This window comes from Terrapene carolina, unplaced genomic scaffold (genome assembly GCF_002925995.2).
Source record: "Terrapene carolina triunguis isolate 2854851 unplaced genomic scaffold, T_m_triunguis-2.0 Scaffold508, whole genome shotgun sequence".
Taxonomy (NCBI): domain Eukaryota; kingdom Metazoa; phylum Chordata; order Testudines; family Emydidae; genus Terrapene; species Terrapene triunguis.
The window spans coordinates 1,039,476-1,066,128 of record NW_020664859.1 but is presented as its reverse complement, the minus strand read 5'-3'; the positions used below and the strand labels follow the sequence as shown (position 1 = coordinate 1,066,128).

Sequence of the window (26,653 nt, the reverse complement as noted above, 5' to 3'; positions counted from 1 at the left end):
ATTAATGATCTGGAGGATGGTGTGGACTGCACTCTCAGCAAGTTTGCCGATGACATTAAACTAGGAGGCGTGGTATATACACTAGAGGGTAGGGATCGGATACAGAGGACCTAGACAAATTAGAGGATTGGGCCAAAAGAAACCTGATGAGGTTCAACAAGGACAAGTGCAGAGTCCTGCACCTAGGACGGAAGAATCCTATGCACTGCTACAGACTAGGGACCGAGTGGCTAGGTAGCAGTTCTGCAGAAAAGGACCTAGGCGTCACAGTGGATGAGAAGCTGGATATGAGTCAACAGTGTGCTCTTGTTGCCAAGAAGGCTAATGGCATTTTGGGCTGTATAAGTAGGGGCATTGCCAGCAGATCGAGGGACGTGATCGTTCCCCTTTATTCGACATTGGTGAGGCCTCATCTGGAGTACTGTGTCCAGTTTTGGGCCCCACACTACAAGAAGGATGTGGAAAAATTGGAAAGAGTCCAGCAGAGGACAACAAAAATGATTAGGGGGCTGGAGCACATGATTTATGAGGAGAGGCTGAGGGAACTGGGATTGTTTAGTCTCCAGAAGAGAAGAATGAGGGGGGATTTGATAGCAGCCTTCAACTACCTGAAGGGGGGTTCCAAAGAGGATGGAACTCAGCTGTTCTCAATGGTTGCAGATGACAGAACAAGGAGCAATGGTCTCAAGTTGCAGTGGGGGAGGTCTAGGTTGGATATTGGGAAACACTATTTCACTAGGAGGGTGGTGAAGCACTGGAATGCGTTACCTAGGGAGGTGGTGGAGTCTCCTTCCTTGGAGGTTTTTAAGGCCCGGCTTGACAAAGCCCTGTCTGGGATGATTTAGTTGGGAATTGGTCCTGCTTTGAGCAGGGGGTTGGACTAGATGACCTCCTGAGGTCCCTTCCAACCCTGGAATCTATGATTCATTCTCTAGGACAGGAAGATGAAGAAACCTTAATCTGTTTTGGTCAATTTGGGTTAGCTCATTATCTGGTTAAAGATAATGAAAATTGACTGTATCTGTGTATATGCCTGGTTATCACTACAGCAAAAAGTTATTTTGTGTTGTATTTTTTAAGTAAAGTTTAGTTGTTAATTTAAAACAAATTAAGTTTAGTTAAGTTTTTTAATTTCTTTAGTTTGTTTGATGAATAAAAATAATGTCCTTTATGATTGAGTATTCAATAAATGTTCGCCTTTAAAAAAAAAAATTGCCTGGGTGCACACCCTAATGAAATCTGCTGTGCACGCCTATGCTGCAGTGTATTGAGGAGTGGGCTGCCTGCTGCAGAGACTGGAAGTAGATCTGGTCTAATTTAACTTCCCAATTAATGTTCTGAAGGAGGGAGTACCTAGTGCATCAGTGGCATTTGCAGATGGTGCTAAACTGGAATAGCTGTGAAAACTGGTGAGGGCAGAGAAACAACACAAAGGGTATGGCATGGGGAGATTAGACATAAGGACAGCTACATGAGATGGAGCTTGGCAAAGTGCAAGCTAATACACCTGGGGGAAATATCTGAAACTCTGAGTCCATGAGAAGGGATTGGATACCAGAAAGCAGGAATGCAGGAGACCAAAGGGTTAGTGTGGACAGCAAATTAGACAGGAATTTGCAATGGAATTGGCTGCAATGTATGCATATATATGGCTGAATATTGTATTGATATTGTTCTAGTCTCACTGGTCGATAATCTGGTGGTGGACAATGGTCAAGTGTCCATGTTGGTTTTTTTTAGTCAGTCCAAAGTGCTTGATACCACGGACTGTGACATTTTGTTGACGTGTCTGCAGACCCAGCCCAGAGTGGACAGCAACGTTCTTGACTGTTTCTCTTCCTCCTTCACTGGGAAATCCCAGAGGGTGGTTTTGAATAATCACCCGTGTTTTGAGTAATCATCTCTCTCATGTGAGATACCATGGGGTCTATCCTGTCGCCTCTTCTGTTCCTGCTGGGGAAGATGGTGAGATGTTTGGGGTGAGGTCTTCGGAGCACAGCACAGGGACCGTTCCTCAGATTGGCCCCATGAAACAGTGGGGGCGGGTTTACTCATCCCTCAGCAGCTGTGCAGGGGCTACTCACAATTTGGGCCTTAAGAAATGATGAAGATGAATTTGTCTAGACTGTAGTTGACAAGTGAAGAGATAAAACTCTGGGATATTCCCACATGTGGCATTCAGCATATAGTATGCAAATTCTTCAAAAGATAATGAATGGGACCAGCTCAGATTTTAGGGCAGATGGACAATCAATACTGGGCATCAGCAGAGATGTCTGGGGAGACCGATTGGATTGAGGTGTGCTTACATCTTTGGAACAAATAGGAAACTAAAGTTAATCTGAATAATTCCAAATTCTTTGTTTATATAAAACCTCATGCACATGTAGCATAAAACCTCATGTGAGAGCTGATAAGCTCTTATTTCTCCACATGGAATGAGGCAGAGGAAGAATTTCTGACACACACCAAACCAACCAACCCTGCAGTCTCTTCATTTCATGCATGTGGAAGGCTTATTACGTGTATACAAAGGAATGGCACCCTAGGGGCCTGACCCTGCAAATCCTTACTCGTGTGAGTTACCCATTGACACCATGTGAACAAGGACTGCTTGTGTGAGTCAGGCTTCCTGGGATCAGGTTCCTAAGTTTGGACTTGTATAATGCAAGGGCCGTATTGTGGCTGATATCTGGATGGGTACGCAAGGGAGTGGGAGGGCACAAGAAGCCTTCACCCTGCTTGTGTTAAAAAAAGAACTAGATAAATTCATGGCGGATAGGTCCATCAATGGGTACTAGCCAGGACGGGCAGGGATGGTGTCCCTAGCCTCTGTTTGTGAGAAACTGGGAATGGGCGACAGGGGATGGATCACTTGATGATTCTCTGTTCCGTTCATTCCCTCTGGGGCACCTGGCATTGGCCACTGTCAGAAGACAGGAAACTGGGCTAGATGGACCTTTCCATTATGGCTGTTTTTATGTTCTTATGTCCCTGAGGCGGAGGTGAAAGTGGACCAGTACGGGCCGGTACTCCGTAATGGTAAGAAGTGGCTGCCGGTATGGGTTCGTACACAGCCAATGTTAAAGCACTGCCATGGCAGCGTTTTAACATCGCTGCCCCATTTGCCCCCCCGGGGCCACCAACGGGGGGGGGGGGGGGGGGGGGGGGCAAAAGGGACAGCTGCCCTGGGGCCCGACGATCTAAGAGGGCCTGGGGCTCCTGGCTGCCGCCGCCACTACTACAGCAGCGGCCGGAGCCCCGGGCCCTTTTAAATCACTGCCGGAGCCCTGGGTGACATGGGCCGGGCAGCGCAGAAGGGCTGGCTGGGGGAGGCCGACCCCCAGCCCCACACCCCTTCTGGGGTCCCGGAGCTGGCCCCCATACTGGTAAGCCTTTTATGTTACTTTCACCCTTGCCCTGAGGCATGGGTCAGTCACATTAGCAGCCCCTGCATCCTCCTAAGCTTCCAAGCTAGACAAATTCAGATGGGAAATAAGGCATAATTTTTTAACAGTCAGAGTAATTAACCACTGGAACCACGTACCAAGGGTTGTGGTGGATTCTCCATCACTGACCATTTTTAAATCAAGGCTGGATGTCTTTCTAAAAGATCTCTAGGAACAATTCTAGGGCAGGTCTCTGGCCTGTGCTATACTGGAGGTCAGCCCAGATGATCACAATAGTCCCTTCAGCCTTGAAATCTAGGAATGTCCCAAGTGCAAGGGTGGCTTCCTGCTGGTGCCCCTTGGAGTGCTACCCTGACAATGGGGTGGGGTTCTAGCTCTGCCCCTCCCCCCCCCACTGTAACAAAGGCACAGGGGAGACAGCATTCTGCACTCTCCTAAGGGGTGCTGCAGTGGGTGCTCTGCTGCGTACTTGGGAGCTCAGGGAGGCACAGGAGGGGAGCATTACCCCCAAAACAAGCCTGTCTCAAGGGAACATCCAGTCTTTAGACTAGACAAGTGTGTGGGATGGATGACCATATCAAAACCTTAGCACACTACATTTGCTATCTGTAGCTAAGCAGAGAACAAAGCCCTGCTGCTTTCACAGGTGGAATCAGCTCTCCAGCTCAATACATTTTGCATCCTGCAATGCTGAAGTTTAGTCCTGGGGAAATCAGATCACTTCCCTTCTTTATTGCTTTGATAGTCTCCATTCCCAGTGTAATATTGTTTGCGGCTCACAAATGGGCCTTCCATTCTTACCTATGCCAGGCACACTTGTGAATACACCCTGGGTAGATAGTGTATATGTGCAGCGAGGAAAACTCCTGACTGCATGGGTGAAGGGCTGTTGCACTGTCCTGTCATCAAGTGGCAGAATAGAAAGGAAGTCAGGAGCTGAGAGTAAGTGTAAATTTGAGCACAAGTGCTGTTGCTTTCACAAGCAGCCTCTCATGGCAGCAACTGCAGCTTCACCTTGAGAGACAGAGGCTTACTCTGAGGTCAAGCACCTCCGATGGAGAAAGATAAAAGTGCTCTAGCAGAGAGAGAGGAGAGAGAGCTGTCCCCATTGCAGCTCACCTTCCTACTGTGCTACCTACTTGTTGTAAATGTAATTATTGTCATGAGCTTGTTTGTTTATTTTTATTGGTCTTAATTACCTCTTAAACAATCCTGTTCAGTAGCACCAGAGGAAGTGTAATGGGTGCCCCATAGCTTGGGGTAAGGTGAATGGATGGCTATTCATATTGTTAGCAGCTCCAGCTCCTACAGGCTGGAACATAAAGAAAAAGGACCGGAAGATTGGTTGGGACTGGAATGTAGAGGCTCTCTCCACTAGGCTACCAGTCTGAATTTGACTCAAGCTGGTAGCTGTTACCATCTCAGGGCCATTCGGCAGCTCTCAGAAATGAGGCAGTGCAGCCCAGTTCCCAGTGTTTCCAAGTCATAAGAAACGAGACCATATTGTACAACAGTTGGTCCCCTTGTTTGCAGTCTCACCAGAGGCCAAAGGCTGAACAAACCATGTGTGACAAAGTTCTGTCCTTGACTCCGTGGATCCTGCGTTTCCTGACGGATTTTTGCTAGCCTCAGAGGCTCACTGTGACCCTCCACATAGCCCTTCTCTCTCTAGAGGCAAGGGTCACAGTCTACTGAGCCATTTTCATCATAAGCCAGCAAGGGAGGTGAGGAGAAACAACCCTCCCTCACAGTGTCTCTGTTGTCTCCCAGGATCAGTGATTAATCAGGGAGGGGAGAGGGGGAGCCCGGGCCCGCCCTCTACTCCAGGCTCCAGCCCAGGGACCCTAAACTTAGCAGCTATGAAAGCTGACTTTTTGGCAATAGGGCGTGTACAATTCCCTGGGCTACTTCCCCACAGCAGCCCCCTCTCAATATCTTCTTCACAATTACCTCAGGGCCTCCTTCCTTGCACCTGATATGGATTCATACTACTTCATTCCTCCAACAGCACAGCTCCCTCCTATGGCTCCTGACACCCACCCCACACTGACTAACTGAGAGGCTTTTAACTAGTTCCAGCCAGTCCTTAATTGGCTTCAGGTGTCCCAATCAATCTAGCTGTCTCTCCTGCCTTCTAGAAGGATCTTAATTGGCCCCAGGTGTCTTGATTAACCTGGAGCAACTGCCATTTGGTTACCATGGTACCAGGGATTTGTTTAGCCTGGGGCTAACATACCTGTTCCTCACTACTTTACTGTAGCCATCTGGCCTTGTCCCATCACATATGGAGCTGCACTTCCATCTCGCCTCCTAGAGATGTTCCAGTCCGATACAAGTTGAGGCACCCCTAGCCATCATAGTATACTTGTGTTGGCATCAGCTGGAAGCAGAGGGAGGAACAAGGGGACTTTTGGGAAATAGCACTCATTAAAATGCTCTTTGTGATCGCAAATAGCTGTTCCTACACTAACCTTTACTCCTCTCTTTTTGTATCTGCCGCTGTGTGTTCCCTGGCGTTTGGACTTTCAGAGCAGCAAGGGCTTTTGGAGAGTATCTTTCACAAAACCACCCTGAGGGCAAAAACGGCTCAGGTAAGAGAAATCTTGTGTGACCTTTATACTGATGTGTGGATGGTGCTCGTGTGTCACAGTGGACTTTATACCAGATGCCCTATTCTTACAAAGAGTCAGCGTGGGGTGTCAGCATCTGAGAGGGGAGGGCCCAACCCCTTGGAGCCCATTGTTAAAGCACTTTAGAAGAAAAGGCTGAGATAATCTACACATGATGAGTTGGGGGTATAAGTTCTGTTCATAGAGGACAAGTGCCATATCACAAAACCATCATGACAGCTGGCCTCCCTTGAAGGAAGTCTCAGCAGAGAGGATAAAGTCTGAAATGCACAAGGAGACTGAGCTGGCACCTCATGCTTAGGCCTTGTCTTCACTTGGAGAAAAGGTCTGTTTTAATGTGTTAAAATCCTAGTGCAGGCAAGGCAAGTTGTAGTGTTAACTCATATTCATTGGTTGAGATAAGCTCTAGGCTTGCTCCTAGGGTTTACCTTCACCAACGTGTTAAAATTACAGTTACCTTGTCTCCATTAGGATTTTAGCATGTTAGATAATGTGTTAAAATAAAAACACACCTGTGTAGTGTAGACACCCCTAGAAGTGGTCCCTTGTAAGCATGTAGGTGGGTGTGGCTCTCCGTCGCCGTCGGTCTCCGAGGGAGCCACGCCCCTTTGCTACATCCCTACAGATCAGTGTTGAGGCATTTTGATGGGAGAAGCGTGCCCGGCTGCTCCCTTTGGTGTCCCTGTTCTGTAGAGAAAGACAAGAGGCTCCAGAGATGTCGATACAAAACCTTTCACTAGCAGTGCAGCCACTAAAAACCCTCATGAAAACATCAGGCTCCTCCACAGGGGAGGAAGTTATTTAATAGGACGTAAAACCTAGGATGTAAAACCTAGCATTTGCAATTTGGGGCCTCAGCAACACAGCTGACATTTTGCATGTGTGGGGAAATATCTTTTGCCCCAAATGTATTTTATACATTTGCATGTGTGGGGAAATATCTTTTGCCAGACAGCCAGATAACTCCCTGCTTAGTCAGTGCTGACAACCTACAGAATTGGTCTGCCTGCTGAAGTATATTGATTTAAAACAATGCCCCTCCTGCTATATATTCTCTTCCCCATTCACAGAGTGTGATGTCCCTTTGCATTTGTTAGGTATGATAGTCTCAGACAAAATGTCTCTGGGATGCCGATGATTCATAGGTACCAAGGCCAGAAGGGACCATTGTGATCCATGAGGAGATCAGTAATGTCTGCTTCAATGCCGCATGCTATGGAGAACAGGCAAGTGCCTTCAGCACAGTTGCCCTGACACTGACCTAGCAGGAATAACAAAGAAACGATGGTTTTAGTATGCTCAGCATCACTGTACATTGGGCGGAAATGGAACTAACGGAGGCTCGTTATTCTCAGAACCTGTTACATGTATATGTGCACTTACAGTGGTGCATGCTCAGAAAGATGGTCTCCTGTTTCTGTTCCCATGTTCTTGGATCCATATTAGCCTTGAGGGGACAAATCCGAGTGCTTGTGAAACTATCTGTCTGTGGGCACGGATCGGACAGTGAAAGGGTAAAATAAATTTACTTGTGCCTGGAGCCCTTATGGAAAAATCGTAGAGACTTTAATAGGAACTAAATCAATAGGGTTCAATAGAAATTGGTCTAAAAGCCTGTAGAATATAATAGAGAATGCAGTCTTTTTTCCATAGATTTATTAATCATTCTATATAATTTAGCATATTCTGTAGGATATGATGGAGCAAAAATCATTACAGTAGGAAGGTTATTCTGTTAAATGCAGTAGGGATTTTGTGGGTGCAAAATGTGGGCACAAGTTTCTGTTGTCCCCACAAGCAGAGAGGTCAGATATCAGCCTTTCTGCAAATGTTCCATGCTATGGGTTTGATCCTTGAGCACTCTGTCTTTAATCCAGCAAAGCCCTTAAACGGTGTGCTTAACTTTAAGATAATAAGTAGTCCCATTGACTTCAATGGAATAAATTAAATGCTTAAAGTGAAGCTCATAGAAGATTAGGGTTGGAAGAGACCTCAGGAGATCATCCAGTCCAACCCCCTGCTCAAAGCAGGACCAACACCAACTAAATCATCCCAGCCAGGGCTTTCACAAGCCGGGCCTTAAAAACCTCTAAGGATGGAGATTCCACCACCTCCCTAAGTAACCCATTCCAGTGCTTCACCACCCTCCTAGTGAAATAGTGTTTTCTAATATCCAACCTAAACCGCCCCCACTGCAACTTGAGACAATTGCTCCTTGTTCTGTCATCTGCCACTACTAAGAACAGCTGAGCTCCATCCTCTTTGGAACCCCCCTTCAAGTAGTTGAAAGCAGCTATCAAATCCCCCCTCATTCTTCTCTTCTGCAGACTAAACAAGCCCAGTTCCCTCTGCCTCTCCTCATAAGTCATGTGCCCCCAGCCTATACTTTATTGCTTTGCTGGATTGGGTCCAGAGTGCTCATCATCTTGCAGGATTGAGCCTCGTGTGTATGTGATTGCACAGCATGTGTGTGTGCACTATATGTGAGGCTGTGTTGTATATGTATTGGCACACTGAGAGTCATCGATTGGTGAGACCTGCAGGCTTTTTAGTGTAAAAACTGGTGTTATAAAAAGGGATCATAGGTTGCTCTTTTTATTATTGACTATTTATACTGTGGTAGTGCCCCGAAGCCTCAATCAGGATCCAGGCCGCAGTGTGCTAGGCATTTCACAAATGCATAGTGAGAGACAGTCCCTAACTTAGAGTCTACCGACTAACTTAAAACCAGACAAAACAAGTGTGGGTAATGGGGTAGGGAGGACCAGTATGGCAGTGATAGAAACACCTGGCTACGTAGACTAGCTGTGCACGCAGCATCACCACTTAACTTCCCACGCTGCTGGTATGATGAGAGAAACAATGGTGGGGAGAATTTATATTCTATTTCCTTGAAGTGTCAGTAACGGGCATTGCTGTTTACACTCCTTCACTCATGGGGATATGACTGATTCTGAATGATAAGAGAGGCCACATATATGATAAATCCTCAACTGAGAGAAACTGTTTCACAGAACCCCTACTCGCACCCCATTGTACTAATCCACCCGGGTATCCCTTCGACAAGGGGACTCACGCAGCCATGCACACGCTGCTGGCCAGCTGTTTTAGTAGCACACTGCTAGATTGAGAGAGAGCTGAGGCATCTCTTTCAACCCTTGCTTAACAGAAGTAGGAGAATCCTTCTTGTTACCCATTTAAATCCCAACCAAGTCAATTATAGATTTCCCCCCCCCCCCCCCCCCGGTTTGTTGGACGGCCTTCATCCAGTCTCCCTGCACAGCAGAGCTCTCCTGAGCACCCTGACTCATTCTCCTGTCTGGGAGTGCCTGAGATATGTCTTGGCTTTGGAGGTGAATAGATTTTTGCCATCTGCAAACCACACTTGTTTCCTCTGGTGGGAATCTGGCAGCTTCTTTCTGCAGGAGAGAAAGTTTCCAATGCTCTCCTGCCTATGTATTCTTCCAAACACAGCTCTCGTCTCACCCTTAAGGCATGCACTCCAACAGTCCATGCTCTTTGAAGAGCGCTTGCCAAACTCTAACAAATTTTGCTATCTTTCATCCATTCTCTTGAAATAGCTGGGCAGTTGGTCTGTGCTCCCTTTCTCATGAGTGCTGATTACTAGGATTGTGTGTTGATTTGTTTGTGGTTACAGAGATGGTTGTGTTTGATCAGAAACTGCCTCCTTTCTCACTAGCCTGCTCCTATTGTCTAGTGCCAGAGCCTGTGACACAGCAATCACTTTGTGGGGATGGTTGTGACATCACAGAATGGATCAGATGATGGCTAAACTGGAGTTTATTTTCAGGACTTGAAGTATTTGAAATACGCATTCATGTTTCATATATATTTCAGGAACCCTGGTAGAGACAGCATGGGTAGTCCTGACAACTATGGGAAACATGAATGTGTATTTCACTGCAATATTTTGGCTCTAGATTTTTTCTATGCAAATTATATTTTTCACTTATTGAAAAAGAATTTCCATTTCTTCCTCTTCCCTCTTGTAACTCACTCTATTTTCATTGTTCTGCCTGCCTGCCTATTGTTTTTTAACTGCCCCCCCCTTTCTTCAGTCTAAATTGCTCCTCTGTCGCCTTCCTCCTACGTTCCACCTTTACATCCACTCCAATCGGTCCCTGCTCTCTCTCTCTCTCCCCCCCCCCCGCCCCCCAAATTCACTCCCCTCTGCCCCGGATGGAGTCCCAGGAGGGCAGAGGGAGCTGATAGGGACATCTTCTTGCCCCTAGGATCAGACTAGTCCTGCCTTTTCCCACTAGAGTCAGGGGGAGCCAGAGGCACTCAGATACAGCAGTGATAGAAGCCTTATAGCTCTCTGGGTAGACACTTGGGTAGCAAGAACCTCATTCCCCTAGAAGCACTGGGGACAGGGTTTCCTCTTCTTCTGAAGGAGGAAGAGCTGGCAATGGTGCAGACTTCATGCTGAAAGGCAAGCAGATAGGAGTCTTCCAGCTGGGATGCCTCTTCTTTTCCAAGTGCAGCTAAGCCTTCAACTCCGAGGCAGAAACCTGGAGCCTCAGAGACTCTCCATCCAGACACAAGCTCCTCCATTGAGATGCCAGCAGCATTGACATCCTCTGAATTCATTCCACCTGTGCCACACCCCATGATCGGAGTGTGATATTCCCTTTTGGTTTTGTGTTGACAGGGGCTGGGGAGGGAAAGCGGCTGAACCTGTGGCTTTGGCAGTTCCAAACTGTTGCTTCATGTTGCACCAGTGACCTGATAATCTATTGTCTTTCATATGTAGCTTTTGCCTTTGGAGTGTGTGTGTGTTCACGTGCATGTGTCTGGAGAGTTTGTGTGTGTGATAGGGCAGGGACCTGGGGGTACGATAAATCATTGCAAACCAATTGTATATCAGCAGGATGGGCCAGCTGCCACTCTCTGGATGGTTTGGTGAGCTGTGATTTATTTGGAAGGCGTTGGTTGGGGTGCTGTTTTTCAATGCTTCTGCAGTTGGATGCCCAGCCCTCAGTCACTGAAGCTATGAATGGTAGATAGTCTCCTCCTTCCCTATGGAATTAAATTCCAGTCTTAGGGATAGGCAGACAGGAGTCTGCAGAGTACTGCAGTGTGTCACTTTAGCAAGAGCGATGTTTGTTGGAGGAGTGGAGAGTGTTTGTTTATTTTTATTTTTTTAAAGGGTCAGAAAACGTTGGGTCACTTTTCCTTTAATTATTTATTTTTTGCACTAGGTTTTAGCTGAAGTGAAAACACTGAAATATTATGAGTGAGAGGCTGTTTCAAGCTCCTCCTAGCTGAACAGCAGCAGAGACTACTGGAAATCGCATAATAAAACCTCTTCTACTGAATTGGCCGGGCTGGTTTGTTTACCTGCCATGTCTGCAGGTTCGGCCGATCGCGGCTCCCACTGGCCAATGGGGGCTGCGGGAAGCGGTGTGGGCTGAGGGATGTGCTGGCCGCCACTTCCCGCAGCCCCCTTTGGTCTGGGATGGCGAACTGCAGCCAGTGGGAGCCGCGATCAGCCAAACCTGCAGACGTGGCAGGTAAACAAACCGGCCGGGCCCGCCAGGGTGCTTACCCTGGCGGGCCATGTGCCAAAGATTGCCGATCCCTGATGTAGATGAATTAGCAGTGTTGGGAGGAGCAGAATTGAAATAGCCTGAGATGCACTGGCAGAGCTTCATGGGAGCCCAGAAGAGGATGACCACAGGTGTTGCAGGTCAGGACTGAGGGGCATCAGCAGAGATGTATGATAGTTCAAGATTGGAATTGCAGGGGGTATTGTGTGTCAAGCAAGACTGAAAAGTGTTCCCAGAGCTCTCTGAGGGGAAACTTGCTCAGTTCACGTTCTGCCCGGTTCTGCCCGGTTCTGCCCGGTCCCCATCACTCTGCCTGATTCTTTCAGATGCAGCCTGTATCTCCATAACTCATGAACATTCATTTGCCCTAACATGAACCGCATGGATGCGTTTTTGAAAGAAGCTGCAAATCCAAGTTCTCAAACCCTGCTGTTCCTTCTCATCTCACATTGTTAAGGGCCCAGAGGCAATAGCTGTCCCTTCATTTAATGGCAAAGCTATAATATAGCTGGAGAAATATAATAGCCAGAAAAGCATAACTGCAAAAAAAAGGAAACACACATCTTCTGAAATCTGAGGTGATAGTTATTTCCTCTTTGCTCCCTAAGACGGTGGGGTTTATCTAGATGCCCATTTCTTCTTTGTCTCCAGTGCTGGGTTTGGGATTCTGGATCCAGGACATTTTCATCCTCAGTTTGGTTGCTAATAGATTTGCTCCTTTTTATCTCCTGCTGTCCTCACTCAGTGGGCCAAATTCTGCTCTGACATACAACCTGTGCAGCCTCACTGAAGTGAGAGAGCTGATACAGAGTTTGGCCTGCTATATGGGGCCAGATCCCCAGCTGATGTAAATTGGTGACAGCCAGGAGAGAATCTGGTCCTGAGTCAGTACAACAGTGCAAGAAGGCAAGGGCAAAGTAATGCTGTTTTCCTCTTTTACAGAGACATTGTCAAATAAAAGGGCATTTAAAGGAACATGTCATTGGGTCAGACAATGCACTCCGTTTGACCTACAGTGTTTTAAAATTATTTTACGCTGAGAAAGTCCTCTAGAGTCTAAGTATGTGATTTTTAGCTGGTGAAAATCCAGACTGCGCTGACAGTGACCAAGAAATCTTTTTGTTCTGTTTCTGTATCCAGTCAAGGGATCACAAATGGGTTAACAAATGTTATTCACAGAATTATGCTGGTGTCACTGGCAATGTCTAATCAGTGATGCTCATGATGTGAGAGCTGTGTGGGCCTGTGCTCCATGCAAATTGGAAAAAGAAAGACCACTCTTTGCCATCTGGAATGAGCAAAACCAGTATGGAAAGAAGTGTCACTTCCAAGCTTCTGAGGAAGATGTTGGAGTGAATAAACCACTGCTAGTGGGCTGGGAGACTGGATGGATCACAGGGCTGATAATGGGATATTGGAACCTTCAGCCTCTTGATGGCCTGTTCAGATCCAGCTCCTGTGGGCAGCTAGGTAACATCTGTTACCATCTGCTCTTTGGTCTGAGGCCTCGTGGTCTCCTGTTCCTAGTAGACAAGTATCCCCACTAAAAAAACCACCACCACTGACACTACCTGGTGTCAGCAATCTCTGCAGGAGTGGCCAAGCACAGACTAGACATGGAGGCAGAAGGCTAGATCCTCAGCTGGTGTAAATCGGCATCGCTCTGCTAAGTGCCATGGAGCGATGCTGGTGAACAGCAACTGGGGTCTGGCCCTGAGATTCAAACTCCATGTGTCATGCCATTGCATACCAGTCAGTGTTACCAGACAGCCAAACTGAAGCACTGGACTGGGTTCCCTAGGGAGGTGGTGGAATCTCCTTCCTTAGAGGTTTTTAAGGTCAGGCTTGACGAAGCCCTGGCTGGGGTGATTTAGTTGGGGATTGGTCCTGCCATGAGCAGGGGGTTGGACTAGATACCTCCTGAGGTCCCTTCCAACCCTGATAGTCTATGATCCAAAGGGAGCAGTAATCAGGATGAAAAGGAATCCACTCTAGGAGCCCTAATCCTCCTGCTCCAATGTACTTAAGTAGATAAGATTCTATAGGGCACGCGTTTATTGTGTGTGTGTGTGGGGGGGGGGGAAGCAGGGAGAACAGGAGTGATTAACAAGTCAGTTTGCACCATTCCCATTTGCCTCGAGAGAGAGGAGGGCACAATGCCATGTTTCCTGAGTTCCTGCCCTAGGGCTGGCATAGCTATTGGTGGAGCAGCTGGTTGTGGGAGAGGTGGCAAGAACAACGTGGAGATGAAATGAAACTGAGCAGCAGTAACCAGGCAGAGGGTGTTAACAGAGGTCTGCTTCAGATGACTCTTAGAAGGCAGTTCCAAAAAATCTCCTAGTTATTGCTTCTCTGCCCCCTGCAGTGAACATCACCACAGCGAATGTTTTATTCAGCTTTGGAGGGAAGTAGCTTTGCCTCCTGTATCAGCTCTGACTTGCTCCCCTTCAGGGAACAAGCCATACACCCAGCACTCTGTCATAACCAAGCCAAAGCCACCACAGTGCTCATCCGCCTGGCAACTGAACCTCATCTCTCCCAGGAACAGAGGCGAAGACGTAACAGGATTGCAGTTGCAAGATGGACTCTTCAAACGCCCAATGAGCACGCAAAGGCCCAGGACTACTGATGCATAGCAGGAGGAACGATCCAGCACACAGACTCCGCATACCTGTAATGAGCGTGGATTCATTTCTGAGCAGGGTGGGGATTTCATGGAATTGATGGATGCATGAAAAAAAACAGTTTTTACATTTTTATTAACTTTCCTTTGTGGATTTAAACTTTCAGTTGAAAAAGAATTAATTGACTGTTCCTATTCCCTTGGCACATGAAATTGTTTTTCCTACATGTAGCTAAGCATTTGGCTAGGAAGAGAAATAATTAGCCACCCAATTGGTTGAGAGAGGCAGCACATGGAGGTGGCCTATAGAGATGTACAATATTTCTGTGTGAAAACTCCTTGCTCTTTAGAAGTCAAACCATTTTTTAATCAGGGAAAAGGAACAGATGTAGGAAAATCCATCCATCCCTCCAGTTACAACTTTAACAAATTCCATCACACTTTTTAAGTAGTTAGAACTAGGAATATTTTCACAAGAATTTTAACTCCACAATTATTTCAGTTTACAGGTTGAATCATATGTCAGACCAGTTCTGCTGTCATTTACACTGGTGTAAATCTGGAGTAACCCGACAGACTGCAGTGTCAATAATTGAAGTTCTGAAATCAGAATTTGAGACTGCTTAGAAATTCACACTATTAACACCAATATGCAGGCTTGTCTGACAGACGCACAGGGTGGGCCTGTCAATGAAGTGTATATAATTAATTTAATATCATAAGGATGTGATTAGGGCTGTCAATTAATCAGTTAACTCAAAAAAATTAATCGCGATTAATCACACTTATAACAATAGAATACCAATTGAAATTTATTAAATATTTTGGATGTTTTTCTACATTTTCAATATTGATTTAAATTACAAGTGAGCCCAGTGCTCACTTTATATTATTACTTTTTATTACAAATATATGCACTGTAAAAATAATAAACAAAGAAATAGTATTTTTTTAATTCACCTCATACAAGTACTGAAATGCAATATCTTTATCGTGAAAGTGTAAGTTACAAATGCAGATTTTTTGTGGTTACATAACTGCACTCAACAAAACAGTGTAAAACTTTAAGAGCCTACAAGTCCACTCAGTCCTACTTCTAATTCTACCAATCGCTAAGAGGAACAAGTTTGTTTACATTGACGGGAGATACTGCTGCCTGCTTCTTATTTACAATGTCACCTGAAAGTAAGAACAGGCATTCGTATGGCACTTTTGTAGCTGGCGTTGCAAGGTATTTACGTGCCAGATGTGCTAAACATTCGTATGCCCCTTCATGCTTCGGCCACCATTCCAGAGGACATGCTTCCATGCTGATGATGCTCATAAAAAAAATAATGTATCAATTAAATTTGTGACTGTACTCCTTGGGGGGAGAATTGTATGTCTCCTGTTCTGTTTTACCCGCATTCTGCATATATTTCATGTTATAGCAGTCTCAGTATTTTAAGAACACTTTCACAGCAGATTTGACAAAACTCAAAGAAGCTACTGCTCTGAGATTTCTAAAAATAGCTACAGCACTTGACCCAAGGTTTAAGTATCTGAAGTGTCTTCCAAAATCTGAGAGGGATGAGGTGTGGAGCATGCTTTCAGAAATCTTAAAAGAGCAACACTCCGATGCAGAAACTACAGAACCTGAACCACCAAAAAAGAAAATCAACCTTCTGCTGGTGGCATCTGACTCAGATAATGAAAATGAACATGCGTCGTTTGCTTTGGATCATTGTTAAGCAGAACCTGTCATCAGCATGGAAGCATGTCCTCTGGAATGGTGGTTGAAGCATGACGGGACATATCAATCTTTAGCGCATCTGGCACATAAATATCTTGCAATGCCGGCCTCAACAGTGCCATGGAAACACCTGCTCTCACTTTGACGTGACATTGTACACAAGAAGCAGGCAGTATTATCTCCTGCAGATTGTAACCAATCTTGTTTGTCTGAGCGATTGGCTGACCAAGAAGTAGGACTGAGTGGACTTGCAGGCTCTAAAGTGTTACATTGTTTTAATTTTGAATGCAGTTTTTTTGTACATAATTCTACATTTGTAAGTTCAACGTTCATGATAAAGAGATTGCCCTACAGTACTTGTATGAGGTGAATTGAAAAATAATTTTTTTACAGTGCAAATATGTGTAATCAACAATAAATATAAAGTGAGCACGGTACACTTTGCATTCTGTGTTGTAACTGAAATTAATCCATGTGATATTTAATCCATGCAGGTAACCTTTGGATGGGCCATGAGTATCTATAGCTGTCTGTGTTTTGCTATGTATCACGATTCCTCTAGTTTGAGTGCACCCAGATAGATCTCGCAGTGCTTGTGCAGGTACTAACGTGTAACACCGAGAGGTACATGCCTAGCACTGGTCTGAGCTTTTAACACAGGCTCTGGTGTGTGTAGCCCTTGCCAAAGCTGCGAGTGCTGTACGGTCTGGGTGGAATAGAAGCCAGAGTGGTGGTGGTTTGCCGAAGGCATGCTGGCTCTGATCACTGCTGGAGGTGGAGCTGGAGAAGAAATGGAAAGCTGCAGTGTAAGAGCTCCTTTCTGTGGTGTCTTGCTGCATTCTTAGGGGTGAAGAGTGACACAAGCCACTGTGGAGTCTGTGAGCTTGTACTAAACCAGCTTAGTGTGGGATGTCCAGTCTCCCAGTCCTGTCTGAACCCAGGGAACAAGGAGCCTGCTGTTGAGTGACAAGCTACAGCTAATGGAGTGACTCCTGTCACTCGAGCACTAGGGGTTCATGCTGTTGGTGATGGAGGTCCTATCCACGATACTGCTGTTATCCGTGGTGCATGTCTGACTGTAGCAGAAGGTTACCTGAATGCTTCTCTTCCTCTACCCTCCACATTTTCAGTGTGTGACGTGGGGTCATGGGGAGCAGTTAGATGATTTGCCAGCAAAACCTCCCCTGTGAATGCAATGAAAAGATGATCACAGCTGCCACTGGGTGCAAGAAAACTGTACTATCCCTGAGGCCTCACCAAGTCACAAGTGAAATGAACTGGATGGGTCTTGACCTGAACTGTTCCTTAAACCGTTTCAGCCCATGGCCATGAACAGGATGACCAGTTTGGCCCCCCAGAAACATTTTCCTCTGACAGGGCCTAGTGGCTGTTGTGCTGTGTTCCCATGGAGCAGGGAAAGGAGCTGAGGGTCACGTAGCGTGTGCTCAATACCAGACACCTTAGCTGGGGGCAGTGCTGGGATCAGTGTTCAGCCCTTGGAACAAACCATACAAGATTAGTCCTCACTGCATGTGCAGGATCCACACTTGCCTCTAGTCCGACAGCCATGGAATCAGGGGCAGCTCCAGGCACCAGCACAGTAAGCGCGTGCCTGGGGCAGCAAGCCGTGGGGGGCGACCTGCCGGTCCCTGTGAGGGTGGCAGTCAGGCTGCCTTTGGCGGCATGCCTGCGGGAGGTCCGCTGGTCCCGTGGATTCGGTGGCAATTTGGCGGCGGGTATGCAGAAGCCGCGGGACCGGCGGATCTCCCGCGGGACTGGCGGATCTCCCGCAGGCATGCCGCCGAATCGGCGTGACCAGCGGACCGCCCACAGGCGCGCCACCAAAAGCCGCCTGACTGCCGTGCTTGGGGCGGCAAAACACATAGAGCTGCCCCTGCATGGAATAGGCACAGCTTGGAAGGACTCTCCTCCCAGTCAATCCAGACAGCGTGTCACCGGCACAAGAGCACCTCCCCCAGTCAAATGGAGGGACCAAATGGAGGGGAAAGGAAAGTGGGGTCGAGTGTAGGGATGAGGAGATGCGGTGGATGATTCAATGGAGCAGACTTATTTGCAGATGCACCACAGCCAGTCTTTGTCCTAAGGCTACTCCATTCATCCAGGCCAGCTCCTGCACTCTCTGGAGGGTAGTTACGGGGCTGGCCGGGATCCTGAAATCTTTTAGAGATTCTTTCTAATCCCAGCTCAGCTGCTAGAGGAAACATTTTCATTAAAAGTCTAATGAAGCAAAGGTTTGGGTTTGTTTTTTATTGTCCATGTTAGAAGTTAGTATCTCCTTGCGCTTCTTCTTCCTTCAGTTGGGAAGCAGCTAGGGGACTCATTAAAAAGTAATTGGCAGGGAGTGCACCTCCTTTGCCCCAAACCCCCACAAAATGATTAAACAGCTCTCTTGGAAAAGAAAGAAAGAGGCTGGCAGATGGGTGGAGACAGCTGTTGGGTCTGTGCAAAGAATAATGCAGAGATTTCCTGGCATTTCACTTACTGCATGTGCTCTGAAAGGAGATTACATTTGTAATTCCCCTCCACATGCTGGGCTTCTCTCTCTTGCTCAGCTCTGGCTACATTTATTCCATGCAAGGAGTCATTGCTTCTTCCTTTCAGTGCAGCTTTTGTAGGGATGCAAACATGGTTTACAAACAGTGATGATGGCTGTTTGCTGGTGGTGTCACCTAGAAAAGGGCTTCCCATCACCACTCCTCTTTGGATTTGTTGTGCACACAGAAAATCAGCCCGAAATCTCTGATGCTTCCCCCTCTCCTTCCGTTTGTTTTTAAATAACAGATGCAGAAAACAATTCCGTGCAAGAAGAATGCCCAGACCAATAGCTTGTTCCCAGAGTCCAGAGGACATATACTCTGCCAATATGGCTGCCTACGCTCTACACCTGACCTAGGCAATCCCTGCTTTCTGGGAACAGTCTGAAGCCATGTGCATTGTGGCAGTACCAGAGCCAAGTTGGATGGTGTGTACATGTCTGCATGCCATTATTCAGAATGCCCTTCCAACTTTCCTCCCTCTCCCATGGTCGTTGCTGGGGTCTGCTCTCTGGGAATAGGTTGAAAGGTTTGGACATGCTTTTGGGTGCATGCATGCCTTTGGTGTTTGTTCCACAAGTCAGGGCCCTATCTACGAACCTTCCTCACCTAAGTAGCCCCTATTTAGGTGGGCAGCTCTGTTGAAGTTGATAGGACTGCTCAGGGAGTAAGCATTTGCAAGTTCAAGACCAGAACCATGAAGATGTTTGTTCCCCTGCTGTCAGCTTCCAGCCCTTTCTTGTGTTTGGGACATTTGCAAGGAAATAAAATAGGCACAACTGCAAGAAATGCCTCTTGTTCAGCACCAGTTGTCGAGATTTATGAGGGCAATGGGTACACATTCTACTGCCTAGTTTCACAGGTGTATCTGCCCTCCTCTCTTTCTCCCCCTTCTACACAGATAACACAGGCTACAGCTCCATAGCACCTACTATGTCAGTGCCTGGGGTAAGCCAAGGGTCTAAGCGATAAATACCAAGTGTGCCCTCTGTTTCAGATCACCTGTTAGCGGACTCCTATATTGGACAGGAAGACTCCCCTGAGATGCAGCAGGCAGCTCAGAACAAGCGCAGGCTGTCCGTCATCTCAGATGGCAAGTTTGAGAGGAGCTTCTCTGAGGAACAGGCCGAGAAGATCCCGAGCGAGGGGCCGAAGGCACGGGTGTATACTATCTCCAGTGAGAGGCCGATGCTGTCGGACCACGAGAACGAGAGCATGGAATTGGTGGTGATGAAAGGCACTGGCCGAGAGGACTGCCATCATGGCCAGCCTCTGCAGAGCGCTGGCAGCTCTCACAACATTAGCAGGCATTGCAAAGGCTGGGCAGGCAGTCGGCAGGGCTCCAAGGAGTGCCCAACCTGTGCTCAGTTGGCAGCCCACTCCCAGCACTCCTTTGACCTGGAGCAGCACCAGTCCAGCGAGACAGGATGGCGTAGGAAAAAGCTGGAGAGGATGTATAGTATTGATCGAGTGTCTGGTAAGTGAGTGTGGATGTTGTGTGCACGAAGGGTACAATGGTTCCTATTGACATGGACTGCTGCACCTCTCTCCCGGCTTCAGAAATGACTCTCCAGGGAACAGTGATTGGCCTAGAGAACTTGAACCAGTATCCCTTGGGCTTCCCGTTGAGTGCTTTGCTAGTATGTGGTGGCAGCACTGGGCAGAGGGAGGTGGCAAAACAGTGAGCATAGAATAAGTCAGGAGGATGCACTATTGGGATCTTCTGTTTGGCAGCAGGAGCAAGCTCCTCAGAGTGGATAGCACCCAGCCTTAAACGCTCCTGATGTGGCCAATGGGAGTCCTGCTGTTGGCTCAGCTCCCAGCCTGGCAGCAGCAGCACTAGTTGATGGCACAGAGTGTCCATAAGGAAGCCTGTTGCACCACCCAATAAACTCTGTATGGTGATGCTGTAAAGTGTCTTTGATGGACGCTACATTGGGCAGACACTCTGTAATATACTGCTTCCCTGGAAACGCTATTGTGGGTGGAGTGACATAGTTCAGTGCTCCCTTGCAGCGTGACACCATACAGTGCCTTTCTATGGACACGACAGAGTGATATAAAATTGTACTTCTTCCCTCGTCAGTGGTCTGTTTGCTCCTCACACTCGCACCATGAGCATCTTCAGGCAAAATGATATATAATGTCCTCATCTGGGACTAAGAAATTCTTTGATTTCTTTAATATCTAAAGCTTTCATCACATTTTACACCTCAAGTACGCTCTGTGTGTGTGTGTGTGTGTGTGTGTGTGTTACATTTAATGCAATACTTGTATGTCTATCTCTTTATCTAGTCTATGCCAGTAAGAAAGGAGATGTTTGACTGTGTGGCAAAGGTGCTCACGTTGTTTTCTTGACTATTTTTTTTTACAAACAGCACAGACTTTAAGAGACAGGCGTCAAATTAACTACAGGAGGGCTCAGGTCTTGTTTGCAAGAAGAAGAAAATATAAGGGAGCTCAAACGATGGCTCTTCCCTGGATCATATCCTTATCTGTGTGCATGTAAAATGTCATGAAGATTAGGCGAGGGACCACGTTTTCAAACCTGGCTGCCTGAAGTTAGGCACCAAAATTCATACGTAGGCTATTGTAAAGAAAAATCCCTGGATTTTCCAAGGTGCTGAACACCATAGCTCCCAGTAATATCCATGGCCAGTGAAAACCAGGGCACTTTTATTTGGTGTCTGTCATATGGGTATCTATGCTTAACCTTAAAAACCCACATTTGAAAATGTTGGCCTTAATTTATTATTTTGGTTTCTTCAGTACAAAAAATGAGAAGTTTTCCTTCATTTTTGTCACACATGACTCTGCCCTGGTAAGGGATTGTTTTGTGTGTAATGACCGAGAGAAGGGTTGTGTGAGAGCACAATAAGAATGTAGTTTCTGTGGCTGGTCTTATCAGAGTGAGATTCTCTTTGGGATTTGGTTTTGTATAGGTAGTAATGGGAGTACGCTGCTCATAATTTGGGTCCAGTGTGAGCCAGGAAGGGATAACATTCTAAACTTGGTATATTTATGTTTTAAACCATTTTTTGGAATATTAAAGAATGCACTTTGCAGGAATGGAGCTCTTACAGATTACTCAATACGAAACAATGGGACAAAGCCCTGAGAATGGTAGGTTGTAAAATTCAGTTATTAACATCACTTGTTGGAAAAAACCCCAAAACAGAATCCCCAAAGCCAAACAAATGCTGTACTTGGAAGATTCCGTTCTCCGTTCTGATCTTCTCCATGCAGACTTTGCCTCCTTAGACTTTAAGGGATATATTTTCAGCTATGCAACCTTGTGAGGGGAAATGGCCTCTACCTTTCTGAAACTTTACTTCTGAGAATGAGAAAAGTAATGACTATTTGCTCAGAAGAACTAGAACCAACTGGGTGGCATTGGGCCTGATCTTGCAAACCCTTACATTAATAGTGCTTTCTCATGTGAGTAGCACTGCTTACCTGAGTAATGATTACACACATGTGTAAGGGATTTGCAGGACCTGGCTCTTAAACCTCAGCAAAAACAGCAACTTCACATTTCTTGATATTAACTGCATCCATTTTCCTCACTTATATGTGAGCTTATTGAAGGCCAGTTGGCTTCTGTCACTTCTTGTGCTGCCTTCTCAATGGCAGGCAGAAACCTCAGTCGCTTGCTCATCTGTGTCTCATTCTGCAATTCAGAGATCTACTCATGTTCTTTGCAGAGAGGGTCCTGTGACTTGTCTCACAGCCTGAAAATTCACATCAAACACTGCCGTGGTGTAAACAGCCAAGAGCTGTCCTGTGTGAGGGTGACAGCACGCTCCATATGCACCTCGTCAGAGATGTGAGGGTCTGCAAAAACTAGACACTTTTTAAAGGGAAAAACAGAGGGTTTTTTTCTGGGTGTTTTTTTCCCCCCGAGGCCTGGTATGGGAAAAATTGAAAAGAAACTGTTACCTGGAATATTTTCTCTCAGAAGGGCCAGTAAAAGAGAAAGGAAAGAAGGAAAAACTTGAGCTATGCTAGCATTTCCCAGAATACATTAGCAACTGTTTGAATTATATTATACTGGTTCATCGAGTGGCTAGTTATGTCGACAATTTCAACACTTATGGCATATATGATAACGCACTATTAAAGAATCTGGTGTTACTAATATAAAGTTTGGCTATATATACACATTTACTCTTGGTCCTTAATATTGTACTTTGTTAACTAAATTATAAACATTAATTTTCTGGGCTTTTTCTCTACAAGCATGAATTCCTTCTGTATCTGCATGATAATGTCAGGTCAGCGCTATTTACATACATTTTTCTGAGCCCAAAGGACATAACCTTCCTTTTTGTTTACAACAATATTGAGGCTTTCTATTTTCAACTTTTTATATATTTTTCCTGTTCACCTTAGTGTGCAGCTGCAACCCCATCCCTAATACTAGATATGTTTGTCATTATTATTCAAATAAAAACTAAATAATTTTACTTATTTATTTAATAAGTGTAACCCTTCTGCCTGTTGGAATTGGCAGTAACAGGGGCTGGGTTCAATATCTAGGGGTTTCTCTTCAACCATACAACACAAAACCAACTCAAGCCCCCACCCAGTAACATACCACCCTCTGGGCGCCTCTAAGAGGCAATACTTCCCCTCTCGCAAGCACAGAGTCTGAGTGTAGAAAATAAATTTTTAAGAAAAGGAGGGAATTAATCTGGTATTAATTTGGGAAAACACCACAAACAGGGTTCATAAACAGAAATCATGAGCAAAAGACCGATCCCCAATAAGTTGGGCAGTGTCCTTTTCTGTCAAGTTCTTAAGTTCAGCAACCAAAAGTCCCTTTAACATGCCCGTCCCTTCTCTGCACCCCGCTCACAGTTGTTGTCCTTGGTCAGTGCAGCCCCAGAGTCCAGAGGTGCATCTGCAGAGTTCACCTCCTGCCCTGGGTGGAGGGCGGGGGGAAGAAGGCACCTTACTCGCTTCACTGCCCAGGCACTTGCTGCTCCTCTTCGTCACCACTCCGCCGGCCAATCAGTGCTCCGTTCTGCCCTGCTGGTCGATCACTGCACCTCTTCGCTGGCTGCCCTGCCGGCCAATTGCCACGCCTCTCTGCTGGCTGCCCGCACGATCGCCACACCTCTCTGCTGGCCACCCTGCCAGCTGCTTGCTAAGCCGCCTGGATGGTTTCAGGTCCCACACCTTAACACAGCTCTCAGTGATGTCAGCTGTTACTGGAGAGCCTCACTGCTGGTGCACACTGGGCAGTCTCTTGCATCAGAGACACTGTCCCAAAGCAGGTCTAATGCTTAGACCTAGGTATCAGTGATTTCAGCTCTGCCGGGTATAACAATACTCTCAATGGAGTCTGAATTAGCTCTGTTATTATAGAGTGGAGAGAGGAAGGGTCAAGTAGTGTCTGGGGCCCACACCACCAGACACAAGTACCTATCCCCACCATCTCTCAATTCACTGAGCTTTGGCGCCCATGTCTCCTGCCTAGCAAGTTCCATTTATCAGGCCATGCCAAGTACAGTTCTGCTGCCCTTGATTCACACAAGGATAACAACGCTTTGTTACTCCTGCCCCAATAACAAGGAGACTGGGGATCCAACACCAGCCAAAAGTGACCATTTGGGCAAGCAGTCCCATCATGCTGAGCACCTAGGCAGGGTGGGTGCAAACAAGATCAGCTCCTGAAGTCCTTTCCACAGCTCACCACTAGATGTCAGGGGAGAGCTCATTCAGACTCTGCTTACATAAGTACACCAAACAGTACTTTTGATGTTCTAACTAAATTATAGATAATACATTTCTCATTCTTAAAGAAGTAAATAAAGTTTAGTTTTGATAAGCAAGTAACTACTGCAGATATTTTGGTTTTTCCCAAAATTTCTATTATATTCCAGAACTCCCCTGGAAAAAACTTGCTTTTTTTCCCATGCCTTCAAAATTTCTGGAAATTTTACACCCCTAGTTTTTGATGATTGATTCTTAATTGACAGTTTATCATGCTCTTGCCAGAACCTTCAATGATCAAACCCCATTATACATATTGGCACCACATCCTGAAAGACTTTTCAGATCTTGTCTACACTAAAGGTTAATTCAGTATAACTTATGTCGCTCAGGGGTATGAATAATCCACACCCCTGAGCAATGTACGTTACACTGACCTAAGCCTGGTATAAATCGCCTTACGTCAGTGGGAGAGCTTCTCCCGGCGACAAAACTACCCCCTCTCGCAGAAGTTATTAAGCCGATGGGAGAGCTCACTCCCATCAACTTAGAGCATCTCCACAACAGGCTGCATTGGCGCAGCTGTGCGGCTGTAAGTGCTGTAGTGTAGGTGTAGCCCTAGCCGTCTAGAAATTCACATCTGTACTGTAGTGTTACAGCCTAAGGCAAACCCATGGCTACACAGTGGAAATGCAACAGATTATATTAAATGTTGCATAGCAAATCATTCACACGTGACAAGAGCAAAAGTTATTGGAACTGTGCCCCTAGCAACGAGTGGAAGCAAGAAATATATTCCCTCATTTCCCCAAAGGCTTGAATTTTAGTGCTGCTCTTGCCCTGCAGTGTAGGGATCCATGGTGTGAATTAAAGCTGCAATATCACCGTGCTGCCTACAGTTCAATCTAAACCAGTCTCATCCCCTTGGTATCTGAACCCCATTCCAGAGGGTTAGGGGCTCTTGTCTCTTGTGCAGCTGCTGACATGATACAGCCACTGAAAGGAATGTTGAGATGTTTCAAGCAATCTGGCTGGCTAATACAGAGGACATCGTTGCCAATTCAGACAACATCACCCCTAAATAATTCCCTACGGCTATGACCATCCTCCAATTTTCACCATACAATAGCAACAACTGCACTGGCTCTAGTCATTTCATGGGGGTTAACAAATAAGTGGATCCATCAGCTGCGATTTAGGTCATCCGCTTATAGCAACTGGTCATTAAACTCCAGGAAAAGTACTGCATCTCTGTTGTTTTTTGGTTAGATTGATATTTACAACTCTCAGTTTACACTGCAACTCTCAGATTGGGTGGATTATGACCTGCTTTAAGAAAAGGAGAACTTCATGCTTATAAATTAAAGTTTACCCTGCCAGATGAGCCCTGGAGTCTGAAATCTGCTCTCTAATTACCAAGCAAGCATAGCAGACGCTTCCCGGATGCTATTGTGCCTCAACCCTGACTTCTTTTAGGAGTGAGAGTATAGCTCAATCGTCCTATTCACGCTCTCTGCTGAGGATGGAGAGCAATGGGGGCAATTAATGTCTTTTGTGATGTGGACCTGTTTACTGAGAAGTAGATGGAGACTAGCAGCTCCCTTCACCCAGGCTATTCCCGGAGCTGTTGTCAGATGGTATTGACTGTTGCCCATAATTTTCCTGGTTTGAATCTGAACTAGTGACCTAGAGCTGAAAGCCTCCATAGCATAATCACAATCCATCACACTATCAGTCCCTGAGGCATCTACTCAGTAGGAGCTCTTCATCTAATTGTGGGATAGGCAGGAATTCAGAGCCCCGCCTGATGGCTGTGGGTTCAAGGATCACAAATAGATATAAACTGTTTAAGGTCTGTGCTCCATTTTGCATTGGGTTCCTGTTTGTGTTTCTGGGACAAGCAGACTCAATGCTCAGTAATGATTTTGTTGCAAGCTCTTAGTCATTAGCAATGATGTGGAGATAGATGTCCTGTTGCAAGGGAGCTGGGGAAAAAGTAGCCAATGGTTGGTGCAGGATAGTTTATACACAGAGGTGCCAAACGAGTGCCGGGGTGTCTCGGGTGCCTCCAGTCTCCCTATCGGATGTTCCATTTGAATTCTAAAGGGGGGACAATCCAGATATACATGGCCTAAAACCAGGGCCAGTGCTAGGATTTTTGCCGCCCAAAGCAAAAACAATATTGGCCGCCCCCGGCCCCCGTTTTTTAATTACCCCACCCCCGGCCCCGCCTCAACTCCGCCCCTTCCCCAAATCCCCAGCCCTGCCTCCTCCCCCCAGGCTTTCAAGCCTAGGAGGGAGGGAGGGGGAGAAGCGGCGCCCGCGCCGCGGCCACTCGGAGTCTCCCCCTCCCTCCCAGGCTCTGAAGCCTGGGAGGGGAGCAGCGGTGCACGAAACAGCTGTTTCGCGCGCCGC

At 46.5% G+C, this 26,653-nt stretch overlaps 1 protein-coding gene across 1 annotated transcript in view; it reads left to right on the top strand.

Moving 5' to 3' along the window:
* Positions 1 to 26,653, top strand: part of NSMF (NMDA receptor synaptonuclear signaling and neuronal migration factor) — a 76,839-nt gene that overhangs the window by 14,743 nt on the left and 35,443 nt on the right. Inside the window, exons 2-3 of the mRNA XM_026658732.2 lie at positions 5,940 to 6,001; positions 19,518 to 19,997. Of these exons, the coding sequence (XP_026514517.1) occupies positions 5,940 to 6,001; positions 19,518 to 19,997 (542 nt within the window). The remainder of the gene's footprint in view (positions 1 to 5,939; positions 6,002 to 19,517; positions 19,998 to 26,653) is intronic.